Source organism: Rhipicephalus microplus, chromosome X (genome assembly GCF_043290135.1).
Source record: "Rhipicephalus microplus isolate Deutch F79 chromosome X, USDA_Rmic, whole genome shotgun sequence".
Classification (NCBI taxonomy): domain Eukaryota; kingdom Metazoa; phylum Arthropoda; class Arachnida; order Ixodida; family Ixodidae; genus Rhipicephalus; species Rhipicephalus microplus.
The window spans coordinates 253,435,330-253,448,514 of NC_134710.1; the positions used below are offsets into that span (position 1 = coordinate 253,435,330).

The 13,185-nt window shown below is 43.9% G+C and overlaps 1 protein-coding gene across 2 annotated transcripts in view; it reads left to right on the forward strand.

Annotated features, from left to right (window-relative positions):
- Positions 1-2,056: 2,056 nt before the first annotated feature.
- Positions 2,057-13,185, forward strand: part of LOC119161592 (netrin receptor DCC) — a 135,375-nt gene continuing 124,246 nt past the window's right edge. The window contains exon 1 of one of the 2 annotated variants that reach the window (XM_037414137.2): positions 2,057-2,130. In XM_037414137.2, the coding sequence (XP_037270034.2) occupies positions 2,096-2,130 (35 nt within the window). In that variant the 5' untranslated portion in view covers positions 2,057-2,095. Of the gene's footprint in view, positions 2,131-6,491; positions 6,627-13,185 lie in introns of those variants that run through there. The other variant, XM_075878944.1, reaches the window with a different exon arrangement.

Genomic DNA, 13,185 nt, shown 5'->3' on the forward strand with positions numbered 1-13,185 from the left:
ATCAATTTGAAGTTGCATAACGACGCCAACAGCAACAAGGGTATTACGAACACCAGAAGTGATCTGTAGCGCTGGTGTTTGTGAGGATGGCAACCCTGGGCAATGCTATGTATAGACCAACTTCAAACGATGACGATTGAGCATACAATTGACGTTAACTCCGCGCGACGCTTGTATCATAGTGTACATCAGTAACGTTCATATAAGTACCTAAAACTGTCATCCCAGTAGACGTTTCTTCAACATTACGCCTGCATAGCGTCTTTTTTCAAAGCAGTTTCGAAACCTGGCGTAGTTTTGTGGGAGAATACTTGATTTTCACACAAAATTTTTCGATCTGATTATTGCTTGGATACCGAAATTGATTCTTTGCACTGGTCGAGTCAACGTGGCCGATGAATAGATGGCAATGTCAATTTTCTCTAAAGTTCTCGAATTTAAATTAACAATGTCTGCTCTAACTGTTCCTGGGTTGATATAAACTGTCAATCACTTGTGGCACATATTTACGTACCCTAACCCATGGAATAGAATAATTTACGAACGGTTTGAGTGCCGCCATATTGGGCTTTTAACCTTTGTGTTGCGCATTTCTAACAACTGGCCGAACAGTGTTAGTGCAGAGGCAAACGCATGAAATGGTTTGGTTTGTGCTTGCGATGTTTCATGGCCCTACACATTAACGTCGTGATATTCAAGAACGAGAAAACATCAGCTTGACAGCCCTAAATTAGTGGCTCTGGAAAAGTGTTTGATGGCATACGCGGAGGAATTTTTGCGTTATTCATGCAATGACCCACAAGAAATATTCATGAAACTCTCTTACCTTCCATACTTATTTTCGTCTAGCCCAAGTTAAGGAGGCGAGCACGAGAGCACCCAAACGTAAGATAATAGATAGATAGATAGATAGATAGATAGATAGATAGATAGATAGATAGATAGATAGATAGATCCGCTCAAAGTGCCTGCAGTTCACTAAGAAATGCTTCGCAGCCACAAGAACGCCAAGGTGCTGCTTGTTGACGGTTTGATGTTGCATGCATATTCTCGAAAACGGTTGTTCAAGGAGTTCCTGGTTTGTTTCGTGTAAGATGTCGTATACGATGTTAACTGTGCATTCAACCTATTGTGTCCCATGTTTTTTGGCACGAGTGCATTTTTAAAGTTTTTCGCGAGCCTTCAGTCATGCTTGAAAAAAGTGAGATAGCGCTTTTGTGAAGTTGTGATGAGTGAACTGGTGTCGAACATGCATTTCATCGCTCTTACCAGGGGACAGTTCAGGTTTTGTTTTTGCTTGTTTTAGTTCTTATTTTCGGCATATATCTTCCATCGCAATAAACTTGCCCATCATTGTTCTTTCAGCGCTTGTGTTGTCTGTTTGTTCGTCCTATCCCGTTTTCGCGCTGTTCACTCGCAGCATCCTGGGCACTTCGCGCGTCGTCCTTCTGTTATACGGCTTCGAAATGCTGTGGATCAAAACAGCAATTTCTCGGTGGCAAACACAAAAAAAATCCCTTGATGCCGTCACTTTTTTCACTTTTCAATTGCTTATGAGGCGTGTCTTGAAAGACAACAAAAATGACGCGGAAAACAGAATGCGAATACTGTCATGAAACGTTTCCGGCTTGCTACTCCCGTGTGCATACACCAGTACTTTTCCTCGGTCCTGGATTTGGCCTGCCGACGTGTCTGCTTACTCTTTTTGTCATTTCCATATCATTTTTTCAGAGAAACTTCCTGTTGTAAGGGGGTGTAAGCGTCTTGCGATCCTTTCGCAGGATGAGCTAACGTCTTGCCGAAAAAGAAAAACAAAAACAAAACTGTAAAGAACTTATAGGGCACATATTTATTTTGGTGTTTGGACGTCATGTGCTTTAAAGTATTTCGGACTTGAGTTCTAAAGCCTGCTTAAATCTCGTCTTCCTTAGTGTCTTCAATCCGTGTCACCTTCCTGAACTACCATCCATGTGTACTAGACTTCCTTGTAACGGGATCTGCTTAACAGCCGTAGCCGATGCCCGACAGCATGTCCGTTGCACGCCGCTTCAGAATGGAAGGCTTCACGCTGACGCGGAACGAAGGAGTTTGACTCATGAAATGTGCTCAATTCATGCTGATCGTAACAAGGTGCGTTGCACAATGGTGATTTCGTATAGTATACCGGCGAATAATAAGGATCAAGAGCTGGCAGTGGGTCGAGCAAGTTAGAAATTGAGAGTTTCCGTTGTTCCCACTGTCGTCCTGATTGTAATTGGTTGCATGGTCTGCAGTTAGGCGTAAAAAGCACCCACGGATATGCGAATCTGCGTAGAAAACGTGCACGCTGAAATTTTTGTTTCCAATGAACATTTTTTTGGCTGTGTTGTTTTGGTTTCCTTTCACTGTCTGTTAAGGCCAGGTTTGCGTGAGTGCGTGTTGGTGAGTGCCGGTTTCATCTCTTGGATGGCTCCTGCTTGCAGCACACAAACAGATGCCTATCTGGTTATAATTTTTTGGGAGTGATCGACCACTTGTTACCCTCTCATGTATTTTCCATAGATGTGCCGCCAGAAAGCTTTACCCATGTTGCGTGCTGAGAACTGTAGTAACACTGCCTGCGGGTTTTTCTTTTAAAGACGGTGGTCTTTCTCGGTGTACTTCGACGCGAAAATTTCGTTCTGTCTGTTTGTCCGCGGAAACGATATCCCAAACGGTACTCAAAACGGCTAACCCCATCCGCAGCGCCCACCAATATTTCTCAAGTTCCAGAGTTCATTCTTGGGTGACCGTCAATTCAAAAGCAATTATTGCGCATATCTGAGGCACCATTACAACACGTCAATATTCTGTGTGTGGGGCCTTATACTAGAAAACGCATACATAAGTAATTCTAAGGACCGTAGCGTTTATCACGCTGTGCTGAGAATGCTATGCACCAAAAAGCAAGTGTTTCCAACGCTTTGCCAAGACGACAGACACTGTGGTGGCACCTGCCCGTCGCTTTGCGTTCTACACCTTATCGCCTCCGAGACAGGTGCACTCGCTTTCCTTCGTTTCCGAAGTTAACTGACAGATAGAGTTTGTGTCTAACGTCCCTCAATGCGCTCGTTTGCCTTCGCTGAACGAATAGAAACTTTTTAACACAGCGCCTTCAGAATAAATTTACTAATTTTCTCACACAGAGCATCAAATAAACGTTTTGTTCACTCTCTCTAGATGTAAGACTATCGTCTTTCCACGACATTTGCAGTAAAACACGTGGGTACAGGGGCAATTTTTTCCTTAAATATTTTATACATTGTAAAGTATCACGATAATTCATTGGCTCTTGGTGGCCTAGGTGGCGATAATATCAAGATAGGAGGACTTATTTTGAATGGGGAGGCAGACAGTGCACCTGGTGTTGCGCAGTGCGGGCCCATGCTGGAGCCTATCTTCGGAGCTGAATTGTGCGTGTGTGTTTTAATAAGTTCGTCTACAGATTGTACTGATGTTGCGAAATTTTCCCTAGAGTTTGCAAAGGTAATAAGCAAATTGCCAGTTGAAGAACAACTAGTCGCGACAGTATAGTTTCGTTTTGCAAAATCGGACTAACGCTAACTACACTGTACACCTTTGTTTACCACAAGCAACATGGTTTATAAGAAATGATGCACACATGCAAATAGTTGTTTGCATGTGTGCGTATATATTTACACATGCAAAATAAAAAAAAACTAGTAAAGGAAGGGGGAGGTGTAGGCTTGAACTTACCAGCCTGCTCCAGTTTTTTACAGCATAGAAAGTGACGAAAACACTCTTTTTGCTATGGTGTATAGTCTTCGTTGATTGATATGTGTGCTTTAACGTACCAAATCTACCACATGATTATGAGAGATGCCATAATGGAGGGCTCCGGAAGTTTCGACCACCTGGGTTTTTTAACGTGCACCGAAATTTGAGCACACTGGCCTACAGCAGTTTTGCCTACATCTAAAAATGCAGCCACCGACGCCGCGATTTGATACTGTGACCGGCGGGTAAACAGTCGAGTACCTTAGCCACTAGACCGCCACGTCGGGAATATTTGGACTTCATACTGCCAATATTCTACAATACATTATGATCTTGTGGAAACAGATGCCTGATATTGATGACATCACGTCCTCATCGTTCAGCCAATGTTTGAAATAGTGGCATTTTCTTGGTCAGCGACAAACATTTTTCATCATAAAGAGAAAAATGCAGGTTGTTCTATATACCCAAGGCCTCCTTTATTACAATGCCAGTGCAAACGCACGCTTATCAACGAAAGCCGTCGGTCCGCCTTAGTTTAGGAAGTGGTAGTGTTGCGACGCTACATTATGAGTAACGCTGCTGGCACAAAACGTGCTTCTGAGCGCTTTCCACCGGAGATGCGATAGGCGAGGTTCTCTTTCCAATATCATACGTCTGTCATACTTGTTTCTTCGTGGTTCTTCTTTGTGGTTCGAAGTAACGCTGCCACTGCATGCATGACAGCGCGGCGCATGCAAAAGCGTTGCAGTGACGCTTTCCTATTGGTTGCCCGCATAGCGCCACGAACGGCGACACGCTGTCTTAAAACACCGTATCTTTTACAGTGACAGCATGATGACCACCATCATTGTGAACATGAGGAATGCAGAAGGCTTGCTCACGGATCTGTACAGAATTGAACAAAAAATTGCTTCATTCGCTTACTGTGTTGAGGCACCACATCTAGGTTTCTCTCCCACATGACCACAAAGCACGCGTGGAGACTATAGGCGATGGGCGAGATCAAGAAAGAGCTAGATGATAGGGTGGTGAACGCTGGATTGGGTGCATTTGGCAGGCATTGTAGAAATAGAAAAGGCATTGCTGTACTTTTCCTTCTCTCCCCGTGCGTATCGCAGGTAGTCCATTCGGAACGTGGTTAAACATCGAATATAACTGATCGCTTTGGCTCTGTAAATCTACGCACACCAGTCCTTCAATGCAAAGTTAATGAGAAACTCCAACACGCTTTGTGTTTTTCTATCAATAGTTTATCGTTTATTTTAACAATTAGTCGTAAAACTAGTCAATTATTTTTGAGTAGAGTAATTTAGTTTTGTCAATAAACACACCCACACTTCCTTGAGACTACATTAAAATGATTATTGGTTGCGACAACATATTGGGAATAGGGAGGGAACGGTAAAAAAATAGGGTTGGTACAAATGTGCTGCAACACCCGTAGGACATTATATCACGGGAGCAAGACAGCAAAATGGACACGTACTCAGTGCGCGGAAAGATTAGAGCATATTCTCGTATTTGCGAGTACTCGCAAATCCTAGAAAAGTATCGTTTCACGTGAATCCTCTGTGGCGTAACATAAAAACTCTCCTTCCAAATAGGCTTTCTGAACTCTTTTAATGCGACATGCTTGTATGATGCAATTGCTTGTATTATTTTGTCGAGGTGGAACCAAGAGTGCAGCGACAGGAACAGAGGCATAGATTACTTTAGGGGAGAGTGGTCCGACTCAGTTTTGTGCATGTTCGTGCGTGTTATTGTTGCAAAATATAAACGTTTCGGAGGAGGGGGTCGCAACTACTAAACCTCTCCCTGTCGGTGCCAATGAAAGGGACGCAGTAAACTCGACAGGCACAGCACTGAGTATGTCGTCCTTAGGCTCTGTCTTTGCGATATTTGTTCAGCTTCATGACTGACCAATAAGATTAGGTATGTGGTATCCAGTGTACTCTTGTTGCCTGATACTTATAATTCGGAGTCACACCTGTTTGCGAAGAAGGTAATGTGACGTGTATGAATATTTCAAATAATCATTACGTTAATGAATACTCATAGTTACGAATCCTTAGTTTTATCCTCTGCGTTTATCACTTCCACAGCGCAGCAGAGACTGTTGTAGATCTGTGCACCGACATGATGGGGCTCACTCAATCACTCACTCCCTCACTCACTCACTCACTCACTCACTCACTCAATCAATCAGTAAATAATAAACCAATTAATCAATCACTCAACCTTTACAAAATAGAATAATGGAAAAAATGTGCGATGCCGACTACTTGGGCAACCATCATGCTTGTCGTACCACATTCAGTCCAGTTGAACGTTAGCTTATCGCAAGTGCGCTTTTCTCACGGTGGTGAATGCCTAGCTTTTTTACCACGAAAGTGTTTTACGCCTGGGTCCACCACGGCTACGCTGAGGTATTGCCGTCATGGATATGACGTCGTAAAATATATACTGATTGCCATGAAAAAAACACGAGAAGCAAAAGTTTCGCCGCGAGGTATCGAAACAGCAACCTAGTGCTCCTCAGCGTGCGACGTTATCCACTCGGCCACGCAACAAACCTACTCTAACCTGATAACAACGAACTTTTTGTATACAGCATGTACTACTGGCAGTTCTCAAAGCTCGGTAGTTTCAGCGTGTTTTCTTCATCAGTCGCGAGATGGCACGACGGGCGCGCTTTATGCACATGCGCTCAAAGTTGTGCCACCCCGCATCTTGCCATATTCGCGAGCATCTCCGCATGGTGTGATCAAAGTTCATATATATAGGTTAGGTGTTTGTTAGCGTGGTGGCTCACTCGTGTGCGCTCTGATCTCAGGATTCCGGCGCTTTGTACCTCTTGTGCTTTCACGGTAAGTTGCTTTGAAGCTACAGTAGTTCATAAGACCACGAACATCACTTCGCTTCCTGTGGTGGCCGCGTTTAGGAAAGAAGAGCGCTGCCCACTGACAAAAAAGTAACAATTCTTACAAATGTTCGCACTTGTCCTTTGTATACATCTACGCTGATTTCATGCGTCTTTCTTTCTGCTCGTCAAGCGTGCTGTAGGTGTCGATTTGTGACAGTTGATTGTACGTGCTCGTCCAGTGTATGCTCATTTCGTGCCTGCTCTCTGCTTCAGATGTGTGCTGACAGTTTCAAGCCGCTTGTCGTTAATTGATTGATTGATATGTGAGATTTAACGTCCCAAAACCACCATATGATTATGAGAGACGCCGTAGTGGAGGACTCCGGAAATTTCGACCACCGGGGGTTCTTTAACGTCCACCCAAATCTGAGCACACGGGCCAACAACATTTCCGCCTCCATCGGAAATGCAGCCGCCGCCGCCGGGATTCAATCCCACAACCTGCGGGTCAGCAGCCGAGTACCTTAGCCACTAGACTACCACGGCGGGACCTGCGTGTCGTTATGTACATGACGTTGCGATTTGTAGCTGTAGCATTCATTTCTTCGCCCTTGCGGCAAAACAATTACCACTTTAGTGTAGTCCAGGCAGCCGTGCTTTACATCTGCTAAGCTGTAGATTTGCGTCATTTCGGGCCATTTTGGACAAGCAAGCATACGTCACTCTTCCGGATATCATCAAGGCGTGGCATTTTTGTCGCATATATAAGAAACTACAGAGTTAGCTTGTTCACTTCAGAGCAGTCCTGGCAGCCGTGCGCCATGCCTGCTAAACTGCCGATTTGCGTCATTTAAGGTAGGTAAATGCACATCTACTCTAACTAGTGATTTCTTATATTTCATAGCTCTGGGACCATTCTGAAAAACGTTTTGTCCACTGTTTTTTGTGTAATCATGTCAAGTGCAACGTATCCTTCGTCCGACATTGCAACATTGCAAAGTCCTTAACGGACAAGCCCCCTGGCACCATCAAGAAAGTCACAGAAGTATTGATAGTAATTACTGCGCAGCTTTTTAAAGCTACGTCTCACCTTACTCTAACAATTAAAACTCAGGACCGATTTATCGATGCAATAAAGGCCGTATTGATAGCTGCCATAAAGTCAATGAGGTGCATAAATGACTCCTTTGAAGATTTTAGAATTGAAATGAAAAGCATATGTTCGGAACATTTGGAGGTACAAACACACAGCATAGTTTCAAATACAATATTTAAGGCTGATAAACGATTGATATGTGGAGTGTATGTCCCAAAACCACCATATAATTATGAGAGACGCCGTAGTGGAGGACACCGAAAATTTTGACCATCTGGGGTTCTTTAGCGTGCACCGAAATCTGTCCACACGAGCCTACAACATTTTTGCCTCCATTGAAAATGCAGCGGCTGCAGCCACGATTCAATCCCACGACCTGAAGAGTCAGCAGCTTAGTAGTTTAGCCCCTAGACCACTGGGGCGGAGCAATTCAAGGCTAACGAAAGAATTGGAAGAAACTATAGAAGCAACTAATTGAGCTAAAACAGTAGAGTCGAAGGGAAAATAGTGAACTGCAGGGAACCCCGCAGGCACCTCATAAGAATCTATCTTTGACTGTCAAAAAATGCGTTGTCCTTGGGTGTAAGGCTTGAAAAGCATGCACTTGATGCTGTTCATTGTGAAAGAACGCGTGAAGTGGCCCTCCAAACCTGGTGGTGAAGTTTTTATCTCTAGATCGACACGAGACAGCCTTGGGGGCCTCCAAAAAACAGAGACTGAACAGGTAGACTCTTCACTTTGAGCGAAAGAAGTCGGTGTTTGTAAATGAACACCTGTGTCTCGAGAACAAGTTTCTGTTTGGGAAGGCATGGCAGTTAAAACGAGAAAAAAAGAAACTTTGTATGGGTGGCTGACGGCAACATTCTGATGCACGTAAAAGTGAGCATTTGCACGTTTCATATTACATGCGTGGACGAACTTGGCGGTGTGGCTTAGGCATAGCACGCGTGTGGCTATACCCAGTGCACATACCCACTTCAAACAAAATGTCTCACCTAAATCAACAAAACAATTGCACAAGTAGAGGCATGTTGATATTTTATAGCAAATATCGCAGCATAAGAACAAACTTTATGCAGCTCCTCGGATATTTTTCCCAGCAGCCACAACACTTGGACGTAATCGCTGTCACTGAAACTTAGCAAAAAAGGAATGAAAACATTGTTATTCGCGATTACACAATGCTACCGCAGCCACGTGTCTCTCGTTCTCGAGAGGGTGGTGTTGCTCTTTTTGTTAAAAATGAGCGTCGTATACAATTCTTTCTTTGCTATCATGTTGTACACGTGCCATTGAGTCACTTTTCGTCAAGGGTGAATTTTCACTTACAGTGGGCATAGTTTATCACTCCCCAAATGCGTACTTTTCCTCCTTTCTTGAAACACTTGGAATAATTCTTAGTCACCTAACAAATAATCTCACCCAATCTACTGTTATTGTTGGTGATATTAACATCGATACCAATAGTTCAGTGAACCACGACTACGTGTACTCACTAAAATTATATATCGCTTTCACAATCTCATCAACAGACCCTATCAAATGACAGCGACGTCTGCTACATTAATTGACCACGCGCTTATGAATCCCGAGGGAAACAACGGGCCCCGTATCTGCAATTGATTTGCAAATGTCGTGGAAAGACAATTGTCTTGCGTGTGCAAAGAGTGGATGAGGCATTTATTTGATGTTCTGCGGAAGAAAATCGGTGAATGGTATTCTGGAGGCACTGTGTTAGCGTGCCTCCAGCGTGCAGCGAAGGCGAACAAGTGCATCAAATCACGTCACACGTGAGACATGAGCGCCAATTGGCAGTTTTTTTAGAAAACAAAGCACATGGCTCGAGACGGGTGTGCGCGCCCATCTTAGAGGTGATAAGGTAAGGTAGGACGCAAGGCGACGGGTAGGTGCATCCACCGTCTCGTCTGAGCAAAGCGTTGGAAACGCTCGCCTTTCCGTGCAAGTGTTGCATGGTCAGCGCAGCGTAATAGGCGCTACGGTCCTTAAGATTACTTCCGTATGCCTTTTCTAGTAAAAGACGCAGATGCAGAATATATACGTGTTGTTATGGTGCGCCATACATGCGCAATAATTACTTTTTAACTGACAATTAGACAAGCATGAACGCTTAACGTGGAGCAACATAGGTGGACGCTACGGATGGGGTCGGCTGTTTCAAGTACTCGATGCCGCTAAGAGTAGACAAACAGACAAGTGTACAGACCGACAGACAGATTAAACTTTTTGCGTCGAAGCTCCCCAAGAAAGACTATTGTCTTTAATATTTATGCGGGACTGTGTAACAAACCTATCACAGATCATTTCTCGTATTTGTCCCTGTTGATCGCCCCAAGAAAAAAAAACGTGACGGGCCAAAGTTTGTAACAAAACTACACCACGACGTTTAATAAATAGTCGTCTTGGATCTCGTTTTGATCAAGTGTACAAGGATACCGCAAATATGGAATTCTCTAACTTCATCTTCTCAAAAACGCAATGAAACTAAGAAGCACTAAATTTTCTGTTCCTTCACGGAAAACACTATCATGTCCTTGGGTGAATAAAGAAACATTAGAGCTCTAAGGAGCAAGGAATACTGGCACGACAAATGGAAGCGTCAGAATCAGCACGACCTTTCTTAGTCTATTTCAAGTAATGCGTGATACATCAGTGGCTTTGACCAGAATGAGTAATAAAAATTATTATGCCTAAGAAATAGAGCAGGCGAATTGTAATTTGAAAAACATGAGCAAATTATCAATGACGATGTCGGCAACCCTTCGCCTTTTAAGGTACTTCCTGATGTCATCGACTCCAATACAGTTAAATCATTTAACACTTATTTCACCCCCCTTGGTTTAACACTGCCTAAAAAATTCAAGGAACCCAGCCTCAATCATGCTTGTCCATATTCCAATCTGAACGCTTTTGTGATGTATGACATCAACATTGTGGAAAGCAGATTTAGTGTATCGGGAATGCCCATTAATATTTCAGCAGGCCTAGATGGAATAACTATAAGGCTTTAAAAAGAAGTTAAACGTCCTCAGACTACTTTCACGCTTTTAACCACTCTGTCAGAGCAGCCATTAACCCTTCTTGTTTAGAAATATCAAACGTTATTTGAATACATAAACATGGTGATCATTCTCAACCGTCCAGCTGTAAACTAATCTTTGTTGTCAGCATAATTAGGTATATCTTCGAAAAAATATTTTTGCCTCTAATTTATATAGGTTCGCCAGGAAGTACACCATGTTCTCTTTTCAGCAACACTAATTAGGCCAAGCTATTCTATGCTCACCACTGTTTTGACCCTTACGCAATTTATAAACACAGCAATTAATGAAAATAAGTTATTAGCAGTTTATTTTCCGGACCTAAGAAAGGCATTTGACGCCGTGGACCAGAGAATGCTGCTTAATTAATTACCACATTACAGTTTCCGTGTAATCATTTTAAAACTTCTTTCAAACTACCTCAATGGTCGCCAACAGGTTGTAATAATCAATATTTTTTGTCTTCCATGAGTCACTTGAATGCTGGTGTTCCCCAGGGTTCGGTACTAGGATCATTGCTGTTCACCTTGTAAACAAATGACCTTCTGCAGATATTACACTCTTCTAACCTACTGATCTACGCTCCCCGCAGGGGCGTCTGCGTAAGCAGGCGTTTGGTGTGCAGCGACACCATGAACCCGAGCTAACGGGAGGGTTTCGACTCCCTCCCACGCCTAGCCGTGCGTGGCTTTGTCATGTCCGGGGAAAAGGGGATCCTGGGGGTTGAGCCGACGCCGGGTGATTGGATCTTTAAGGCCTCCCGGCAAAGGCAACACACCCCTTTGGCCCCGGCTTCACGTAGACGGCGCCCCTGGACTGACCCACCCAGGGGAAATCGGCAGTCGCCTCTTCCTGTCTCGTGCTCTCTCTCCATCTTCGACTTTTCTACTACTTTTGATCTTTCATGTCCTCTCCTCACTTCTATTTACTTCCACAATTCTCGGTGGCAAGGGTTAACTTGGTGTAGATATCCAACCTTGGGTAGATATATTAGGTTATAGCGGCCATGTACGGCTGGCGCTTGCGTCTCTTTTGCGTCTCGCAGCGTCCCCTTGTTGGGCTCCAAAGTTGGTGGCTGGCATGGCCGCCGAATAAGCTACTTAATACATGGGAACTCCTAGCCCTCTCAAAACCGATCGCCCCTCCACGAGGTGGCGCACCGATCCAGTTTTTGAGTTTTTACCGAACAAGAAATCCAACTTCTCGAAATAACACATGATTCACTGTGAAAGTACAGAAAAGAAAGCTAGAAGCGTTTCACCTTTTCTTGTGTCCAAATGCCTTATAGAAACGCTAGGCGCGGGCTACAGCGTCACAAAGACCGCCAGTGGTGACCTGCTACTCGAAATAAAAGACCACGCACAGCACCAGAGACTACATAACCTTACATCTTTGGTGATCAGCCTATCACAATCACACCGCTTCGAACCATGAACACCGTGAAGGGTGTTGTATCACATGAAGAACAGACGGACCTCTGATGGGGAACATTTTACAGGCTGGAAAGACGAAAATGTCATCCAGGTGCAGTGAATCAAAATAAGAAGAGAGAAGAAAGAAACCCCAACAAAACACATCATACTCGCTTTCGCATCTAGCACTCTCCCCACCGAAATAGCAACAGGATATGTTACATTGGCAGTCAGACCATACATACCGAAACCGCGGCGCTGCTTTAAATGTCAGAGGTTCGGGAACGGCTCCCAGAGCTGCCGAAGACAGCTTACCTGCGCGAAATGCGGCACCAAAGGCCATACCACTGATGATGACTGTAAGTTACAAGTCCACTGCGCAAACTGTGAGGGTGACCATCCCGCATATTCCTGGCCATGCGTGGCCTGTAAAAAAGAAAAAGAAATATAACCAGAAAGTTTAAATTTAAAAAACGGTAATTACAGGGCCTTTTAAAGACTCTGTAAGATAAGTCACTTTTCTCTTTAGACACCAGCCACACTCATTTCGTACACACAGTACTTCTTTACTCCCATAAGGAAGACGCAAATTATACAATGGAACGTCAGAGGACTACTTCGAAACCTCGACGATGTCCAAGAACTTCTACACAAGCATTCCCCGAAAGTGCTGTGTGTACAGGAAACACACCTAAAAATTAGCAATACAATTTTTTGCGTCAATATGTTGTCTTCCGAAAGGGCAGAGATGATGCTGTGGCGTCATCTGGTGGTGTGGCCATTATTGTTAATCGAGTAGTAGCATGTACTTATGTACCACTACTAACATTCCTAGAGGCAGTGGCTGTTCGAGCAGTTCTTTTGAATAAGCTAGTCACCATCTGCTCTCTATACATACCGCCGCAACACAGCCTCGAAAAACATGAATTCCAGTTTTTAATAGATGAGTTACCAGAATCTTATCTGGTTCTAAGAGACCTAAATGCGTACAGCGGT